At 43.3% G+C, this 20,497-nt stretch overlaps 1 protein-coding gene across 1 annotated transcript in view; it reads left to right on the top strand.

The window, feature by feature from the left end:
• Positions 1-20,497, top strand: part of LOC149470032 (uncharacterized) — a 179,472-nt gene that overhangs the window by 58,617 nt on the left and 100,358 nt on the right. The window contains exons 6-7 of the mRNA XM_089667711.1: positions 6,756-6,875; positions 20,272-20,336. Of these exons, the coding sequence (XP_089523837.1) occupies positions 6,756-6,875; positions 20,272-20,336 (185 nt within the window). The remainder of the gene's footprint in view (positions 1-6,755; positions 6,876-20,271; positions 20,337-20,497) is intronic.

Below are 20,497 nucleotides of genomic sequence, written 5' to 3'. Positions count from 1 at the left end.
GAGAGGTGGACATTGTTTGTGTTGATGGGGGGATCTGTCAGATTTTTTTTGTTCAACACACTCACTGGTTCAACCAAAATAAAAAAGGCATGTGTATACCTAGCTTTAATTCAATGGAAACTACAGCAATAGGGGTATAAAATGGACTGATTTTGTGCAAATGTATGCTGTACACCCCCCCCCCCTCCCCCCAGCCAACACAACTAATATAATACACTAGCAACAGAAAATAAAATAAATATACCTCCTAAAAAAAAAACCCTGAAACAACCCTTTATTAACCCATTCAACACATTTTCAACCCAATCAATAATTTTTTTAACCTAGCATATAACAATGGATAGTGCAAAACAAAAACAAATTAAAAAAGCAAGGAGAGGGTTCAGCAGCTAAACAGTATCTACAGTTGTTGCTAGTTTTATAAAGGATTATACTAGGTCTTTGAGCACAACTGGGTGCACAAAGGTATATACCCCACCACAGTTCAATTATGATAAAGTTCGCGCAACACAGCACAATATACACAGTGTAGCAGCTTACTCTCCCTAAGTCCCTAGACCTTCAGCTCTCTCTAACATACTCCAATGTCCATTGCTGGGAACCTATCCTTTTATAGGGAAGGGATTGGCATATAACAAAACCCCAATCAGTGGCAATTTTAATCCTGCTGACCACAACTGACTGGTCAAGCAGGGTATTACGGGTAATTTAAAATTCAGTGCAGCAAATTTCACCAACAATTTGCTGGACCTGCAAAACACAGACCCTACAGATTTAAAATAAACCCACTAAGTGGTGAATCCATCAGTTTTCCCACTCACTAGTGGGTTTTGTATAAATAAATTACAAAGAAACTTTACAGGTACAACTAAATGGCCATGGCCTGGCCATTGTAAGTGGACCTGCAAGCAGTGGTGTATTTAGGTTTTGTGCTGCCCTAGGCAACACAAAAATTGGCACCCCCCCACAGAAAGAGCCTGACATTGACCAAGAGCACCCCTGCCCTGCACCACCACTGCCCCCCATACACCAGCCACCATTCCCCATGGTGAGAGAGAGAAAAACACTCAACTTCACAGCTCCTGCCATCCCCAGGAACAAGAGTCAGGCTGTGCATACACTGTCATGACACCCACAGCATTTTTCGGAACCCACCAGGTCCCCATGCTGCGTGTGTCCCTTCTTCCAAGGGGCAGTGCTGCCCCCCCTGAAAAATGCTGCCCTAGGCAAATGCCTTGTTTGCCTTGTGGTAAATACACCCCTGTCTGCAAGTGTACTGCAAAGTCAGCTTTAAATTTTATGGATTGGAGTCCCACTGTGGATTCTTTCAGGGCACATCTTATGATTTTTTTGGATGTATGTTGTTCATATAATAGAAAAGGTTGATCAGAAATTGACTTCCAATGTCATTTAGTAAGGTACTTTGTTTTGTACAATAGCTAAAGTCACTTTGTTATGAAGTAGAGATCCTAACATCTGATAAGATGCTTTTGAAAAAAGTAAGGGGTTTTATGCATGAAACCACATTGATTTCTTTCAATGACGGCTGGTTAGAAATAGACAGGGAATGTTGTAATTATATTTGCATTCTTCTACCTGAAGCTACAACAGTCGTGACAGTCCTTCTGATGAGTCTACCAAAATGCTTAGCAACCAGCCTCCCGTTGTCATTTGGAAGCAATAATTATATAAACATGCAACAAAGAAAAGGCTGTTGTCTAAAGAGGGTTGGCAATATAATTAGGCACACTGAATGAGAAAATATGATTATCATTCTGTGCTCCTAAACTACTGTGGTACCTCTGAAATCATACTAGACAGATTGGCTACAATCCCATTAAATTGATCAAAACGGCTGAAAAAAGGGGGTGACTTATAATCCAGGTGTTCAAAACAAATTTTTTACACATAGGCTATCATTGGTTGTTTAAGCAAACCCGCATTTGATTTACTTGTATCACACAATGGGAAGGCAATGTGTATTAAACATAAAACTTATACTGAAATATACAGGTGAAACTCGAAAAATTAGAATATCGTGCAAAAGTTCATTTATTTCAGTAATGCAACCTAAAAGGTGAAACTAATATATAAGATAGACTCATTACATGCAAAGCAAGATAGTTCAAGCCGTGATTTGTCATAATTGTGATGATTATGGCTTACAGCTCATGAAAACCCCAAATCCACAATCTCAGAAATTAGAATATTGTGAAAAGGTGCAATATTCTAGGCTCAAAGTGTCCCACTCTAATCAGCTAATTAAGCCATAACACCTGCAAAGGGTTCCTGAGCCTTTAAATGGTCTCTCAGTCTGGTTCAGTAGGAATCACAATCATGGGAAAGACTGCTGACCTGACAGTTGTGCAGAAAACCATCATTGACACCCTCCATAAGGAGGGAAAGCCTCAAAAGGTAATTGCAAAATAAGTTGGATGTTCCCAAAGGGCTGTATCAAAGCACATTAATAGAACGTTACGTGGAAGGGAAAAGTGTGGAAGAAAAAGGTGAACAAGCAGCAGGGATGACCGCAGCCTGGAGAGGATTGTCAGGAAAAGGCCATTCAAAAGTGTTGTGGACTTTCACAAGGAGAGGACTGAGGCTGGAGTCAGTGCATCAAGAGCCACCACACTCAGACAGATCCTGGACATGGGCTTCAAATGTTGTATTCATCTTGTCAAGCCGCTCCTGAACATCAAACAATGTCAGAAGAAGAATGGAGAGGCACACACTGCAAGATGCTTGAAGTCCAGTGTGAAGTTTCCACAGTCTGTGTTGATTTGGGGAGCCATGTCATCTGCTGGTGTTGGTCCACTGTGCTTCACTAAGTCCAGGGTCAACGCAGCCATCTACCAGGAGATTTTGGAGCACTTCATACTTCCCTATGCAGACAAGCTTTATGGGGATGCTGACTTCATTTTCCAGCAGGACTTGGCACCTGCCCACACTGCCAAAAGCACCAAAACCTGGTTCAATGATCGTGGGATTACTGTGCTTGATTGGCCAGCAAACTCGCCTGACCTGCACCCCATAAAGAATCTATGAGGGAATTGCCAAGAGAAAGATGAGAGACATTAGACCGAACAAAGCAGAAGAGCTGAAGGCCGCTATTGAAGCATCCTGGTCTTCCATAACACCTCAGCAGTGCCACAGGCTGATAGCTTCCATGCCACGCCGCATTGAGGCAGTAATTGCTGCAAAAGGGTCCCAAACCAAGTACTGAGTTCATATGCATGCTTATACTTTTCAGAGTTCCGATATTGTTCTATGTACAATCTTTGTTTTATTGATTGCATGAAATATTCTAATTTTCTGAGATTGTGGATTTGGGGTTTTCCTGAGCTGTAAGCCCTAATCATCACAATTATGACAAATCACGGCTTGAACTATCTTGCTTTGCATGTAATGAGTCTATCTCATATATTAGTTTCACCTTTTAAGTTGCATTACTGATATAAATGAACGTTTGCACGATATTCAAATTTTTTGAGTTTCACCTGTATAGGCTGTCATCTCTGAGCTCTCCATCTAAAAATGCTAGTTGTCTGTGTGTCATGCTAGTCAAGAAGCTATAATTTGAGTTGCTAACCCAAAGTCATTGAGCTGCATATGTTTTCTGGGTCGGTGACTTAGAGGCTGGATTCACAGTTGTTCATTGCAGGTATTGCAAAGTACATTAACTCACGTATATATGCAGACTGCAATGTAATTCATTCAGAATGTCATCCCAGCTCACATATGCATTGAGTAAAAATGCACCTGCCCTATGGCACACAACAAAGCACAAATGTGAATACCTTGTACAATATAGTTCACTGTAATGCCAAAAATAGTTCAGGTATGTACACTGCTCGAAAAAATTAAAGGAACACTTCTAATCAGAGTATAGCATCTAGTCACTTAAACTCCTAGGATATTGATCTGGTCAATTAAGTAGCAGAAGGGGTTGTTAATCAGTTTCAGCTGCTTTGGTTAATGAAATTAACAACAGGTGCACTAAATGGCAACAATGAGACCACCCCCAAAACAGGAATGGTTTTACAGGTGGAGGACACTGACATTTTTTTTTCCTACTCATCTTTTCTGACTGTTTTTCACTAGTTTTACATTTGGCTAGGGTCAGTGTCACTACTGGTAGCATGAGGCGATACCTGGACCCTATAGAGGTTGCACAGGCAGTCCAAGTCCTCCTGGATGGCACATCAGTACGTGCCATTTCCAGAAGGTTTGCTGTATCTCCCAGCACAGTCTCAAGAGCATGGAGGAATTTCCAGGAGACAGGCCGTTACTCTAGGAGAGCTGGACAGGCCGTAGAAGGTCCTTAACCCATTAGCAGGACCAGTATCTGCTCCTTTGTGCAAGGAGGAACAGGATGAGCACTGCCAGAGCCCTACAAAATGACCTCCAGCAGGCCACTGATGTGAATGTCTCTGACTAAACAATCAGAAACAAACTTCATGAGGGTGGCCTGAGGGCCTGGCATCCTCTAGTGGGCCCTGTGCCTGGCACCATAGAGCTCGACTGGCATTTGCCATTGAACACCAGAATTGGCAGGTTCGCCACACACCCTGTGCTTTTCACAGATGAGAGCAGGTTCACCCTGAGCACATGTAACAGACATGATAGGGTCTGGAGAAGCCATGGAGAATGTTATGCTGCCTGTAACATCATTCAGCAAGACTGTTTTGGTGGTGGGTCAGTGATGGCCTGGGGAGGAATATCCATGGAGGGCGCACAGACCTCTACAGGCTAGACAATGGCACCCTGACTGCCATTAGGTATCGGGATGAAATCCTTGGACCCATTGTCAGACCCTACGCTGGTGCAGTGGGTCCTAGGTCCCTCCTGGTGCATTACATTGCAGTGCAATGCAATAGAGGATGAAGGGATTCATACTACTGAATGGCCCCCACGCTTGCCTGACCTAAATCCAATAGAACTCCTCTGGGATATCATGTTTCAGTCCATCCGACGCCGCCAGGTTGCACCTCAGACTGTCCAGGAGCTCAGTGATGCCCTGGTCCAGATCTGGGAGGAAATATCCTAATACACTATCTGTTGTCTCATTAGGAGCATGCCCCAATGTTGTCAGGCATGCATACAAGCATGTGGGGACCATACAAACTACTGAGTACAATTTTGAGTTTCATTGCAGCAAAATGGACTAGCCTGTTGCATAATTTTTTCCCTTTGATTTTCAGGGTGACTTTGAATTCAGTCCTCTGTAGGTTGATAATTTTCATTTCCATCAAATGATGGGACATCCTTTCGTTCCTAACACATTACCCAATCCATATCAGTATAGATATCCAGCATGATATTTTTCCCCATTGAGTTCTGATGTGTTTTCAAAGTGTTCCCTTAATTGTTTTGAGCAGTGTATTTTGTGAACTGAGGTGCTTTCATAGACCATTTAAAATGAATAGGCAGTTTTAACAAAAGCAGTATTATAGATGCCATCTTGTTGTAGTTCAACTCCTGGGAGTGTTTTAACTTAGATAGTTTGCTAGGTGAACAGGGCCTTCATATAGTGGTTGTAAACTGGTACATATACCTACTGAAGTGACTGGCCTCAGGTGATACACAGAGATGAAACAAATCATCCTACATAAGTTGTGCCTGTTTATCTGCGGTCTTATCTTCTCTACATCTATTCAAATTGCTGAGATTTTAGTAATACATTGGGCAGTGAGCTGAGGTTACACTCTGCAGAGCTCGGTGAGATTCTGAGAGCTGATTGGAGGAAAAAGACACACCCTCCTTCATACAGCTCACAGGCATAGAGCTGATGCTGTCAATCTGCTGGAGGTCCCTCTCCTGTCACCATTTTACTCTTGGTGTCAGGAAAACTTGTTAGAAGCAACTCATGCTGATAGCAGAGAAATGAAGCAGCAGACAGAAATGACACTTAGGGCTCTTAATTGAAACAAGTGCACATTATAGAGGGATATGCTTTGTTCATATTTCATGTCTTAGGTGTACATGGGTGTATCCTTTGTGTACATGGGTGTTGAGTCATCAGATTCCCATTGAGTTAAATGGAGTAGAGTATATGCTTTGTGTTTTTTTCAGGAACCTCAGGTCCTATGTATGGAGGTGCATTTGGATTGTAGGCAAAGTTGGTGAAATAGCCTTTTCTTGTCACATGCTACATTTTGCATTTAAATGCATGCAGATAGGGATAGGCTGCATTTGACATTAATACCCATCTACACAATATTTAACAGATATCTAAATCCAAGAGCAGAAATGTAAAATAATGTTGCTTACAGCTGGACAGAAGCATTGTCAACGTGTGGAGATGGAGGTAGTGTTGGTTAGATTAATTGATTGAGATGGACTTTGCATATGTGACTAACAATTTAAATTCTAACATCTGCTAAAAACTTTATAAGCAGTAACAGAAACATTTTATTTTTGTGTATGTCCTTGTAAGCACTTCTGTCAGTGTTAGATGGTTTGTCTCAACCCTCAACCTGCCACTTGTACTGCATGACTAAAAGAAAAAGTCTAATAGGAGAACAAATGCAGCCACCACATCTAGGGATTGATAGACTGCAATATACTGTATACAATTTTGGGGTTTAGAGATGCTTTAAAGGGATCAGCTGTAGTATCCATATAATGTGGGAATATAATGTATATCATTTTTATCTCCTAATTTATCTGGCTACTTGAAAACCAAAGTGTAGAAGCAAATTCACACAAATATAGGATGATCTAGGTTCTTATATTGTCTCTTTTTACCTTTACAGGAAACATCAGACATGACCAGGGAAAGAATTTTAGCGAAACTTTCAGATGCGATTGAATGTAAAGCAGCTCGTCAATGCACAGTTGCAACAAGTAAAAATGTTTTCAGAAGAAGATCAAATGTGAGTACATGGAAAACTATGCATAAAAAAAAGTTGTTTCTGAATTCTCCATTGGATTCCTTTAGGATCTTCCTACTAGTCCGCACTAACATTAGGGAAAATACTATATTGATTAAATTCATGTCTGTAGTAATTTATATTGTCAAGAAGACTCCATCAGAGGATATACACGTTTCATGTGTACTGCAATTAAAAGTATATTTTTATATGTGAACATGTAATTAAGCCTTGAAGATAACAAATCGAAATATAATTGCGAGAAAAAGAAGATAGGAAGATATAGATCAGGGGTCCTCAAACTACAGCCCGCGGGCCACATGCGGCCCACCGAGGACATCTATCCGGCCTGCCGGCAGGGGCATATTTGCCCCAAGGAAGGGACACTAAGTACAGGGGTGGGCAGGGGGCTGCTGTATCTTACCTGGCTCCGTGTCCCAGTCCCATGACGATCCAGTCTAGGAAGCGCTGCTCCTTCATTCACTCCGGCCACTCCCTCACTCGATGTTCGTGCTGCCGCTCGGCTGCGCCTCCTCACCTATGATTGGGCGCCAAAACTGTAGCTCAGGAAAGGCACACAGGTGGCCAATCACCTGCGAGGAGGCGGAGCCGAGCGGCCCCGCGAACATCGAGGGAGGGAGAGGCCGGAGTGAAGAAGGACAGCTGACAGGTAAGTGTGCCGTGCAGATGGTGCTGCTGCAACCAGGTATGCTGGCTGCAGCAGTACCATGCTGGATCAGGGGTCAGCAAGTTAAGTGTCATTGGTGTCAGTGGGAGGAATAGTGCCCCATCATTGGTGTCACTGATACTAATGATGGGGCATTATTCCTCCCACTGACACCAATGATGGGGCACTATTCCTCCCCCCACTGACACCAACGATGGTGCACTATTCCTCCCCCCCCACTGACACCAACGATGGAGCACTATTCCACCCCCCACTGACACTAACGATGGAACACTATTCCTTCCCCCACTGACAGCAATGATGGGGTACTATTCCTCCCACAGACACCAATGTTGGGACACTATCCACCCCCCCCCCCCACTGACACCAATGACAGGGCACTATTCCCTCCCACTTACACCAATGACGTACTATTCCTCCCACTGACACCAAAGATGGGGCACTATTTTTCCCACTGACACCAATGATGGGACACTATTCCTCCCACTGACACCAATGATGGGACACTGTTCCTCCCACTGACACCAATGTTGGGACACTATCCCTTCCCCCACTGACACCAATGACGGGGCACTATTCCCCCCCCCCCACTGACACCAATGATGGGACATTATTCCTCCTACTGACACCAATGATGGGGCACTATTCCTCCCCCTACTGACACCAACGATGGTGCACTATTCCCCCCCCCCACTCACACCAACGATGGAACACTATTCCTTCCCCCACTGACACCAATGATGGGGTACTATTCCTCCCACAGACACCAATGTTGGGACACGTTTCTTCCCACTGACACCAATGATGGGGCACGTTTCTTCCCACTGACACCAATGATGGGGCACTATTCCTCTTACTGACACTAATGATGGGGCACTATTGCTCCCACTAACACCAATGATAGGGCACTATTTTGCTCCATAAGACACACTTGGGGGGAAATGTCTGTGCGTCTTATGGAGTGGCCGGCCCAGTATTCCCGCCGCCGTTGTATGTCCGCAGTCTCTGGTCATCTCCTGTACTGTGTCCGCATTTGTTCAAAGTTTTTTTTTTTTAAACTATAGTCCGGCCCTCCAACAGTCTGAGGGACAGTGAACTGGCCCCCTGTTTAAAAAGTTTGAGGACCCCTGATATAGATGATTGCTGCATAGATACTGTACATACAGCAGATAAGCAGACAGAGAAAGAAAGAAAGAAAGAAAGAAAGAGAAAGAAAGAAAGAAAGAAAGAAAGAAAGAAAGAAAGAAAGAAAGAAAGAAAGAAAGAAAGAAAGAAAGAAAGAAAGAACACCATTTTAATCACTTTCACCTTCCTCACAAATCAAACACCCCTCATATAAGCTAAATGCGTATAATAGTTGTGGTTAAAGTGGTGGTTTTGATTTTTTTTAATTAGCGATCATGCATACTAAACTATTTACACACTCTGAACTAACAGTAAAATAACATTAAAACTAGATCTCATTGATCTCTCCATAAATATTTTGAGTAAATGACTTTTCAAAGTTCACAGCACGGACAGAACAGAATCTTAGCAGTCTGGCAGTTCTAACAGCAGATGTTGCTAAGCTGTTGGAAATGTAATAAAAATTATGTTTTATAGTGATCTTTGAGGATCTTTGAGAAGGAACAACTTCACTATACAAGCAGCTAGAGAGGTCAGGGGTGGCTTGAGTTCAATGTCAATAATCTAAACAAAGATGCTTTTTAACCTATTGGCGCCGGCTGCACGAAAAATGTGCCTGCCTCCCGGCATCTGGGCCTTGACGCCGAGCGGCCGCACATTTGCGTGCAATTAAGAAAAACATATGTGCTGAGAGCACACGCCCTGCACGCTCCCAGCACACATGTCTGGTACTCACGGAAAGGTCCCAATCTTGTCTTTCAATCGGGACCTTTCCCGATCATGTGACCACCATGACAGCAAATCACAGTGCTCACATGACCCTAAAACCCCACCCCGCCTCCTGGCTTCTGAAACCCTTAAAGGGCTGGGAGGCGCCGACGCCAAGGGTTAAAGTTGGGTTAAAGTTGGAAAAGCAGGCTCATCTGAGAACATGCTTAAACTAGTAAAATATATAAAAAGGGAAATATTCCTATACTTTCTATCCAACTTGCAGTGAGATACATAATATGCTCCTTCTTTTTCAACTCTGTGTCAGTCAAGTAGACAATTAGAGGAGAAAGAAGGGTGCAAGCAATAAGGAAGGTGTATGGGAGAGAGAGTTGAGAATATAATAAAAGATGCATGCGTCTATACTCTCTTCAATTAAGGAGAATACATAAATATGGGAATACACCCAATCTGTTCACAGTTTGGCATATTTGGACAGTATGCCCTTATGCCTGAACTTTCAGCTAATGTACAGTACATGACTGTGGTACCTCCAAGGATATGAAGAAAAAAAAGAAGAAAAAGCAAAGACAGAAGCCATGGGATATATCCTTATTGTCTAATATATAATAAATAGTGCAGTGCTCCTCAATCACATTATTTTCAGAAAAAAAAATATTACCTCATATGTAGAAACACACATAAAATAAACCAAAACCTCTAATCTGAAAAAGTGAATATAAATTCAGATATCTTTGTGCAGCTGTCTTTGAAAAAGTCTGGGAGAACACAACATGTCAGGTAGGAGAAGCTTGTGATGTCATTATGCTGGGTGCACGTGATGTGAGAGTCCGTGGTCTGTAACATTTGTGGACTGGAGAATTTTAGTTTAATGCACAAGTCTATTGCAAATATATGAGTGCAATTTAAAAAAAAATGTTTTAATACATATACAATGAGCACTATAGAGTTTCTCTGTATGAGTATGTAGGATCCCAAGCAGTTCATCAAGAACCAGATTCTGAAGGAGACCTATGAAGGCTGTGGTTTAATAATTTCTATAACCTCTTGTTAAAACTGAGGCCCACTGAAATAGCTGAGGGCACATCTGAACTAGCACGCTGGAAAATTGATGTTTTCTGACATTGGATAATTTTTGTGATATACTGCACTTTCTTCATGATTCACAACTATCATGTTGGGACTTTATGACCTTTTTGCTTTTTTTGGTACAAATGGCATTTATTGGTTTGAGTATGCACATTTTATATACATGTTCTGGTTTGAATTAATGAGCAAATCTGAATTTATATTCACATGGACTTTTTAATATTAGAGGTTGAAGTTTATTTTTATGTATCTTCAATAAGGTAATAACATTTTTTTTTCTGAAAAAATTTTGATTGAGAAGTGCTGCACTATTTATTATATAAAAAAATTGAATATAAAAGTGAGCGCTCTAAAGGATAGCAGCTATTGCATTAAAGGTAACCAATAAAAACCTTCATCAATAAAACACATCCAAATTCCTAGAGGGGACCTCTACTGTTCTAATGCGTATTAACATTACGCATCTGGTGAGTGCGTACTCTTACCATATTATGTTGGGAGCACCAACACTGGATCTTGATTAATACTGGTTTTACCTAGACCTGCATGGACTGTCACTTTTTGGATCATTTTTATTTCATATTTCATATTGGCTGATTACATTTAGTGCTGCACTTTATTGATGTGTACTATTTATTATATATACTGTATTTTTTTTGTGTTTGGTGATTTCACATGGGTATTAGCTGCTCCTGGATTATATATGCTAAATTACATATATTGTATGATTAGAAGTAGCACAGGAACTTATCTGTTTTTTTTTTTAGTTAGAGTTTAGTAATTTACATAAAGTTTAATACAATATATGAAGAGGATAAAATGTTCTCACATCTGTAAGGTTTTCGAGCTTCTCTATGTGGGATTAGACAACCTAGGGTGAAAGCTTGCAGGGAATATACCTGTCCCTGCACAGAGAAGTCGCATTCAATGCTCAGTGGGGTGATCCGGATGGTCCTATGCACTGTTGTCTCTGCATTCGGGTGTATTTTTAATAAGAAATCTTTGAACCCCGAAAGATGGGAAAGAGGTGTCAGCAGAGGTGCCTGTTTATAAAGGAGAAGCTAAAAAGTGGATTTTTAATATTTATTGTCCACACCATCAACATGTTTTGTGGCAATACATTCATGCCACTTCTTCAGAATGGTGCATGAAATACAATCTAAACAAAAATGGAGATCCCACCATCAGAAGCACCAACAAGGATGGCAGCATCATTTTCCAAGATAAACCAGACCATTCAAAGGAAGCACGCAGAATTCTAGAAGGCAAAAACTGCTAGAGGAATAAGAGAGCTTGAAATCAGCTTCAGCTGATGTAGATGTAAGTCTATCATTTAACAACAGTAACACTGCTGCCTCTACTTGACAGATCCCCATCGACTGTTTACAATTGTAAATAAGCCTGTGGGGATCCTGGTTGATGTTATTGAGCAGATATGGTCATGATGTCACCTTGGCTTTCTGTTGTTTTTGTTTGTTTTGCAGTGGTTCCGATAATCTGTCAATTGTAATGGGAGTAGGTAAAAATCAAGGGGCGTTACTTTTGTTCTCATAAAGGGACAGTACACATTGTTTACCAAAACTATCACTATGCGCTATCCTTTTAACAAAATAACCAAAAAAAAACTGATTCACATACAAAAAAAAGTAAAAAAAAATACTTTGAAGAAAAGGTTTGGCAATGTTAACTGCCGTGCTACCCTATAGCAGAAATACTGCTGCAGGTCGAGTGCGCATGCGCAGCCGGCGGGACGGACATGCCCCGATGAGGCTCCGTCTCCCCGTCGGGTGACGGCACCTCGCAGCACTCAGGGGGGATCCGATCCCCACGGCAACCATCCCGGGGTCTGATCCGCCCGGGTCTGCGGTGGATCCTCTGCAACAGGTCGGAGAAATCCGACAGGGGACTGGCTCCCCACTGTGAGCCATCCATAGGCCCGCCCACCGCTGCACACAGCATACCGCAGCTGAGGTGAAGAGAGAGAGCAGGGGGTCTGAGATCAGTATAACAGCCCCCCCCCAGGCAAACAGCAAAATGGTCAAAGGGGCACCCCGGCATCAGGTCCCCCCGTCGACCAAAACTATTAAAGAGGCCCTGGCAAAGGCCTCCACAAAGATGGCCACCGCCCCAACACGTGGAAGCAAGCACGCAGCAGCAGGGGCATATGCAGCCCTGCAGGATCCTCAGCCCAGCCATCCCTGCACATCTGAGGGTGAGTCCGACAATGAAACAGATGTCCCTGCACAAGCCATGACGCCTGACCTTACACCCCCTGACCTATTATCAAGATTTGAAAAAATGCTACACAAAGCTTTGAAGCAAACCTCGGACCGCATCACTGCCACACTTTCTAGGGAAATCCGTGAGCTAGGACAGCGCACTGCGGACCTAGAACAGAGGGTAGATGGTCTTGACGCCTCGCTTCAGACGCTTACGGATGACCTTGATCTCCTGCGTGACGAAAACGCAACATTATTAACACGACTGGAGGACTTTGAAAACCGAGCACGGCGCTCAAACCTGCGTATCCGTGGCCTTCCGGAAACGATTGTTGATGTCCAATCAACGATAACAGCTCTGTTCCAAGAGCTTGCTCCAGCTATCCCAATCGACAGATTAGAATTGGGTAGAGTTCACAGGGCGTTAGCACCACGACGCGCGGATGGTCCACCACGCGATATTATAGCCAAGCTCCACTTTTTCCGTACCAGGGAGCAACTCCTGCAGCCTGCCCGCAACGCAGAATCTCTACAGTTCCAAGGTCATACCTACCAATTATTCCAAGATCTATGCCCCACAACTATCTCCAAGCGCAGGGCTATGAAACCCCACCTACAAGTACTACAACAACACGCCATACAATATAGGTGGAGCTTCCCTTTTGCAGTGCGATTCCGACACCAGTCCCAGGATTACACCTGCAAGACTCCAGAGGACCTTTTAGACACCCTACGGATCCTGCAACTACATCCCCCAGTGACGCCTTCAGTAAGCGCCAAGCGGAGGTCCACATCTTGCTCGCCGCGGAAGTCCTTCCCCACACGTGCAACTGAAGGTCAACTCAATTTCCACAAGCGGGGGCGTTTTTCGTCTCCGGGCCTACCTTCGCACGATACCATGGACTGAACAATATTCCACGTTTATTCTTCTTTCTCCTTTTTTCGCCACATACATCGTAAGGTGTACTCGTTTGGTTATCACCATGGCGGTTACCACCGTAGTTATCCACTCTCCCTCTACCTGTTAAATTTCGGTTGCCCCAATACCTGGGGATTGTTCTACACCCCCCCTCCTGAGCTCCACTGTAGTTTATATTTGGGATCCTAGGTTTTGGCGGCATGAGATACCACACCCTTGCACCGACGTTGTCTCACTAGCACTACTAATGCCGTCTGAGTCTAGGATCCCTGATTTTCTCGAATGTTCTTTGTATGTACCTGCTTTTTTCAACCGGGACCTCGCCACCATTTATTAAATACACTGCTGTCATCAGCACGGTCCGCGTACCTGCACACTCCACCCTAGCCCCTGTGTTATTGGTTATTTAATAACACTTGGGCTATTGTTGTTCCCTGGCCAACCCTGATTCAGGGTGTCATTAGGGAACCCACCTTCTAGGCCACAAATGGCCTTCTACACCCCTTCTCACCTGTTACCTTTCTCATACCGTACCCCTCCTCTTTCCTTCCAACATGACTCCATGACTTCGCACAACATGCTTCGTAACGCTCTCATCCCCTGTAGTAATCGTCAGGCTACATCCCGAGTGGGAGTGCCACGCTATACAAACCACTTTGCACTTTATCCATGGGCTTGTTAAATATCCTCACCCTGAATGTACAGGGTCTCAATATTCCACAGAAACGGAATAAGGCTTTCCGAACCTTTGCTACACTTAAAGCTCACGTGGTCTGTCTACAGGAAACGCATTTCACTCCCAACTCCACTCCTAAGTTTTTTGGCCCTCGATATCCTCAGGTCTATACAGCTTCTGCCACCAAGCGCAGGGGGGGGTACTGATAGCCTTCCACCGCACAACACCTTTCACGCTATGCACCGAAATCAAAGACCCGGAGGGTCGTTACCTCCTGTTAATAGGGCAACTCCTGGACATAGATGTTACCATTGTAGCATATTACGCCCCCAACCAAGACCCCTTACCACTCCTCTCCCACCTACTCTCAGTTATAGACCACCATAAGCGCGGAACTCTAATTGTTAGCGGGGACTCTAACAGTGTAATATATCCCTTTCTTGACAAATCTCCTCAACCATCCCCCATCCCTGCCTCTAAACAGACCTTCCAAGCCATACTACATCGTTATTCTTTGATAGACACATGGCGGGAACTCAACCCGACTAAACGCCAATACACCTTTTATTCTCATCCCCACCAGTCATTCTCCAGGATAGACCATATATTCATTACTACCGCCTCTTCCCCTCGGCTCCTGACCTCTGAAATAATTCCAATCCCTTGGACTGACCATTGCACCGTATTCACGACTATGGCCTCGTTAGCCCCATCTCCCACTGAATCCTCTTGGATCATTAATGATAACCTGCTTGCTAACCCAGATCACTGTTTAGAAATTGAAGCAGCCCTAAAAGACTATTTTACTCTTAACCAGTCTCCTGATATAACCCCTCTCCTGTTATGGGAAGCGCATAAACCGGTATTGAGAGGGTTCTGCATTAGCAAAGCATCCTTTTTAAATAAAACCAAAAGACAACAACGTCTTTTACTGGAGCAAACCTATGATCGTTCCCATCAAACTTTCCAGGCGGCTGCTACGCCCGCCAATCGTGAAGCCTTAGAGCGATCTAGATTGGCTCTAGATCTTTTTCTCACAGATCAAGCCAAACTCTCTCTCCGTAGATCTAGACATAAATATTATACTAGGGCAAATAAACCCAATACACTCCTGGCCCTCTCACTTCGTAGGCTCAACCAGCTCACTAAACCTATCCGGATTCGCTCCTCCTCTGGCAACCTCACTAGTAACCCAGAACTCATTCTACAGACTTTCCATAAACATTTGTCACAGCTTTACTCTTCTTCCACACCCTTTGACCCCGCACAAGCTGATACCCTTCTAAGTTCCATTTCCTTCCCGAAACTCTCAGAGTGCCAGTTAGTGGCGCTTGAGCGACCTATTTCTCCTACTTAGACGCTATTAAAAATCTAAAATTACGGAAACGCCCAGGACCGGATGGCTTCTCAGCCACTTATTATAGGAAATTTGCTCACCTTCTCACTCCCATCCTTACTAACGCTTTTAACGATCTACTATCTGGCCAAACCTTTAACCACGAAACAGTGCAAGCGAACATTTCAATGATCCCAAAGCCGAACTCTGATGACACGCAGTGGTCCAATTACAGGCCAATATCTCTTCTTAATATTGACATCAAACTGTTAGCAAAAATCCTATCTTCGCGTCTTAACTTATGTATTGGCTCTCTAATTCATAACGACCAAGTGGGCTTTATCCCAACTAGACAAGCAGGAGATAACATCAGGCGTGCATCTCTTCTAGCAAACTTAGCCAGGTCTTGTAATATTCCTGCCTGTTTCCTTTCCCTAGATATCCGGAAAGCATTCGATACAGTCTCCTGGCCATACCTCAACTATATTTTGCATCGTTGGGGTTTTGGCCCACACTTCTTAACCTGGATCTTTTCACTGTATCGAGAACCTTCGGCCAGAATTAGGTATCTGGGGCACAGATCAGCTCAGTTCCCGATTTCCAGAGGCACGAGACAGGGCTGTCCTCTGTCTCCCCTGCTCTTTGCCCTGGCTATAGAGCCCCTGGCCCTCTTAATCAGAGCTAACTCGGATGTTAAGGGACTCGAAATAGGAGGCACGCATCATAAATTATGTCTCTTTGCAGATGACGTCTTGCTCTTTCTCACATCCCCATTAACTTCCTCCCCTTCCTTACTCCGGCTCCTTGAGACATTTGGCGCGCTTTCGGGCCTAATAATAAACCCTAATAAATCAACATCACTCAACATTTCTCTCCCCCCTATAGAGTTGTTGCACTTGCAGCAGATTTTACCATTCCCATGGTCACAGTGTCATATCCCTTTCTTGGGGATCAAACTGACACCTAGATTATCAGACCTTTACGCAGCTAACTATCTTCCGATGCTTAACCACCTCTCAACCCTTCTGACCAAATGGTCCTCCCTTCCCCTCGCATGGCTCGGCAGAATAGCAGTTATCAAGATGTCAATCCTCCCAAAAATTCTATATCTGTTTAGAGTCCTCCCTGTCCCAGTACCTCCTCACTACCTCCGCACACTGCAGCGTCGCATCTTTTCCTATGTATGGGGCAATACTTGTCCTCATATACCTCGCTCCACCCTCTATCGCCCTAAGCTCAGTGGAGGTCTGGGCCTACCTGATATTAGCAAATATTATCAGGCAGCGCATTTAGCCCAGTTGCCTAAATACCATGCAACTTTTGAAATCCCTCAATGGGTTGCGCTTGAATCGATAGAATGCGACCCCTTATCTACAGCAAACTTACTCTGGTTGAGGCCGATAGACCGCCGCCCTATAACCAACCCCATCACTTCTCACTTTCTATCCTTATGGGACAAACTGTAAACCTGTTATCTTCTCCAATCACCACATAATCCTATGCTCTCGTTCCTGTGAAACCCAGCTTTCCCCCCAGCTTGGCAGACACCCCTTTTATTTAAAGCCTGGTCCTCTGCTAATTTACTCCGTACACATCATTTCCTACAGAGGAATAAGTTTAAATCCTTTGCCTCACTGCGGGAAACGCATAGCCTCCCAGCCTCCGAGATATTCCGATACTTGCAGCTACAACACTTTTACGCCCCCTATACCACAATAACCAATTGGCCAGACACCATGTCTTTCTTTGAACGAGCATGCTACAAAGACCCTCATAGACGTGGGCTTATCTCCTGCTTATATTCACTCTTCACCACTTCGATTACCACGTCCCCCCCTCTGTATACCCATAAGTGGGAAGCGGATATGGGAAAGAAATTTGACCCGTCTGAATGGGACCGCATTTGGGCCAACACCAAATCATCCTCACAGAACATTGTAGCATTGGAAACGAATTATAAAGTCTTAACCCGATGGTACTTAGTCCCGGCGAGAATCGCAAAATTTACCCCTAATTACTCACCCAACTGTTTTAGAGGCTGTACGGACCCAGGAACGCATTACCATATGTGGTGGGACTGTCCAATAGCCCGAACCTTTTGGGGTGAAATCTTCACCATGATATCTACACTTAGCACTATCACCCTACAACCCGACCCAACAATAGCCCTACTCAATCAATGCCCCCCTGGCATCTCCAATTCGCAATTTAAGCTCATTATGCAAGTTATGACGGCGGCTAAGCAGGTTATAGCAAAATCTTGGAAATCCCCCACCTTGAGTATCGCGGCCGTCAAAACTAGAATAACACAAGCCATGATACATGCAAAGGTGGAAGCCACAATTCTTGACATGATTCCTAAATTCTTGCGCATATGGAGCCCCTGGGTAGAGCGCTTCCTCCCCCCTAACTTTGACGAATCACTCCTTCTCCCCTGATTTGTATACTATGCGCTTTGGATATAATCAATAGCCCTTTGTACGTAGCACGCAGGGGCTGATGTAAACCTGTTGAACGCTCATGGAGTCATGATTGTTGTTCCACTTTCCCTCTCCCCCCCTCCACCCCGGTTTGACCCCCCCTTCAAACTTCCCCCTATTTCTTTAATGCACTCGGGAGACATTACTTTGATTGGCTGGAACAATAATGTCTTTTATTGTCAACTTTTATCTACCTGTTTATGCTAGTAGCATATAGACATATGTACTGTGCATTTTTTATGTCCTATTGCCACTTCCATGTCCATTGTACATTAGCAATGTCTCCTTGTTTGTTCCATTCTGCTTTATTGTTAATAAAATTGTTTGAACAAGAAATACTGCTGTAGGTCGGCATGGGTGCACAAAATCACGTATATATATATACGTGATTTTGCATTTCTGGGTAGGGGGCGCATGCAAGCCACGCACATGCCCTACCCACGCCGCCATTGGTGGCTGCGGCTTTCAATCACGGGGTCTCGGCCAGTGATTACTCACCGCACCAAGTAATTTCCGACGCTCTCCGATGGGGAGGAGAACTGTTTTATTTACTAACAGTTCTCCTCCCTGTCAGCTCACTGACATGGCCATTGAAGCACACTGACACAGCCCCCTATGTAACACTCCCAGCACACAGTTAACACTTTGATCGCCCCTCATGTTAACCCCTTCCTGCCCAGTTCCATTAGTACAGTGACAGTGCTTTTGTTTTAGCACTGATCACTGTATTGGTGTCACTGGGGATGTCGGTGACACCAAGTCAGTTCCCCCCAGTGTCAGAATGCCCACCGCAGTTCTGCAATCCTGCTATAAGTCGCTGATCTCCACCATTACTAGTAAGAATTTAAAAAAATTCCAGTATATATACCCCCATTTGTAAACACTAAAACTTTCATGAAAACCAATTAATTTACACGTATTAGGATTTTAATTTTTAGCAAAGAACTGTAGTAGAATATATTTTGGCCTAAATTTATAACGAAATTTGATTTTTAAAATTTTTTACTGGACATTTTTAATAGCAAAAAGTTAAATATATTGTTTTTTTCTCAAAATTGTCGGTCTTTTTTTTTGTTTATAGCACAAAAAATAAAAACACACAGGTGATAAAATACCACTGAATGAAAGCTCAATTTGTGGGAAAAAAAGGACGTAAATTTAATTTGGGTGCAGCGTTGCATGACCGCGCAATCATCAGTTAAAGTAACACAGTGCAGTAATGCAAAAAATGACCAGGTCAGGAAGGGGAGTAAATCCTCAGGAGGGCAAGTGGTAATTTTGCTGCTGGGTGCTGGCCTGGCCCAGATGGTAGTGGAGTTTTAAAGAAAATGTCAATTTATATAAAATGACATGTTTATGGTTGTTTTTTTTATATTTTACATATTTTTTATATCATCAAATGCAAAATATTTTGTTTTAATTGTACTAATTTGTTCTAATATTCTTACAGCATATTCCAAAACATTTTTTAGAGAGCTTTGAACTCTTCCTATAAAATCCTGCCCCCAATGCATGCATCACATGGACAAATTGGGTTAAAGCCAGTTCAGAAACTAGTATCCTTTAGGATTATTATTATTATACAGGATTTATATAGCGCCAACAGTTTGCTCAGCGCTTTACAATATAACGGGAGACAATACAGTAACAATACAGTTCAATACAAGAGGGATAGGAGGACCCTGCTCCTCGGAGCTTACAATCTAGGATTATGGGGAGAACCGCAGAATATTCTGGGGAGAAAACAAAAATGGTTAAACATATACAGAAATTACATTTGGTTGTCATGAAACCCAGAATCTAGCATTGCCAGGTACAAACGCTAACCACATTTCAGTCCAAGGTGTACTCAATGAACTCTTATTGGTAACCATATATGAAGGCCATGTGCTGCATACACAGTGAAGTTCCTATACATGTTCCATTTCCACTTTTATATACTGAATAATATTAATTTCCTGCTGGCTGTTAAAAATATCCCTGTGTTCCTCCAGACTCAGTGCAGCTAATAGAACAGAAGAATGATGTTAAATTAACAATGAGCCGTAACAGAAAATAAAAGAATAGAGAATTCTAATTGTATCTAACATTCCTGCCAGTAATAAAACAAGAACTTTGCTTCTCTTCTTTTCCCACAGCAATCTCCTAGCAACTGTGCTAATGATGACTGCAAATCAGTCACCTCTCAATCTCATGAATCCTGGTGAGTTTTAAAATCGCAGCTTTTATACAATATATTCTTAAGATTGGATGACTCAAGAGTAACCTTGTGATTTAGAATACTTTGTGTGCAAGTCTGACAGTGCTAATCCAGCAAAGATCATCTGTGATTTAAGGGTTTGAATCTGTCAGATCTTTAGCATT

Source organism: Staurois parvus, unplaced genomic scaffold, assembly GCF_062004578.1.
Source record: "Staurois parvus isolate SC_StPar_1 unplaced genomic scaffold, SC_StPar_1.0 ptg000054l, whole genome shotgun sequence".
NCBI classification, from domain to species: Eukaryota; Metazoa; Chordata; class Amphibia; order Anura; family Ranidae; genus Staurois; species Staurois parvus.
The sequence above is the reverse complement of the archived record's forward strand: the minus strand, read 5'-3'. Positions and strand labels throughout refer to the sequence as shown.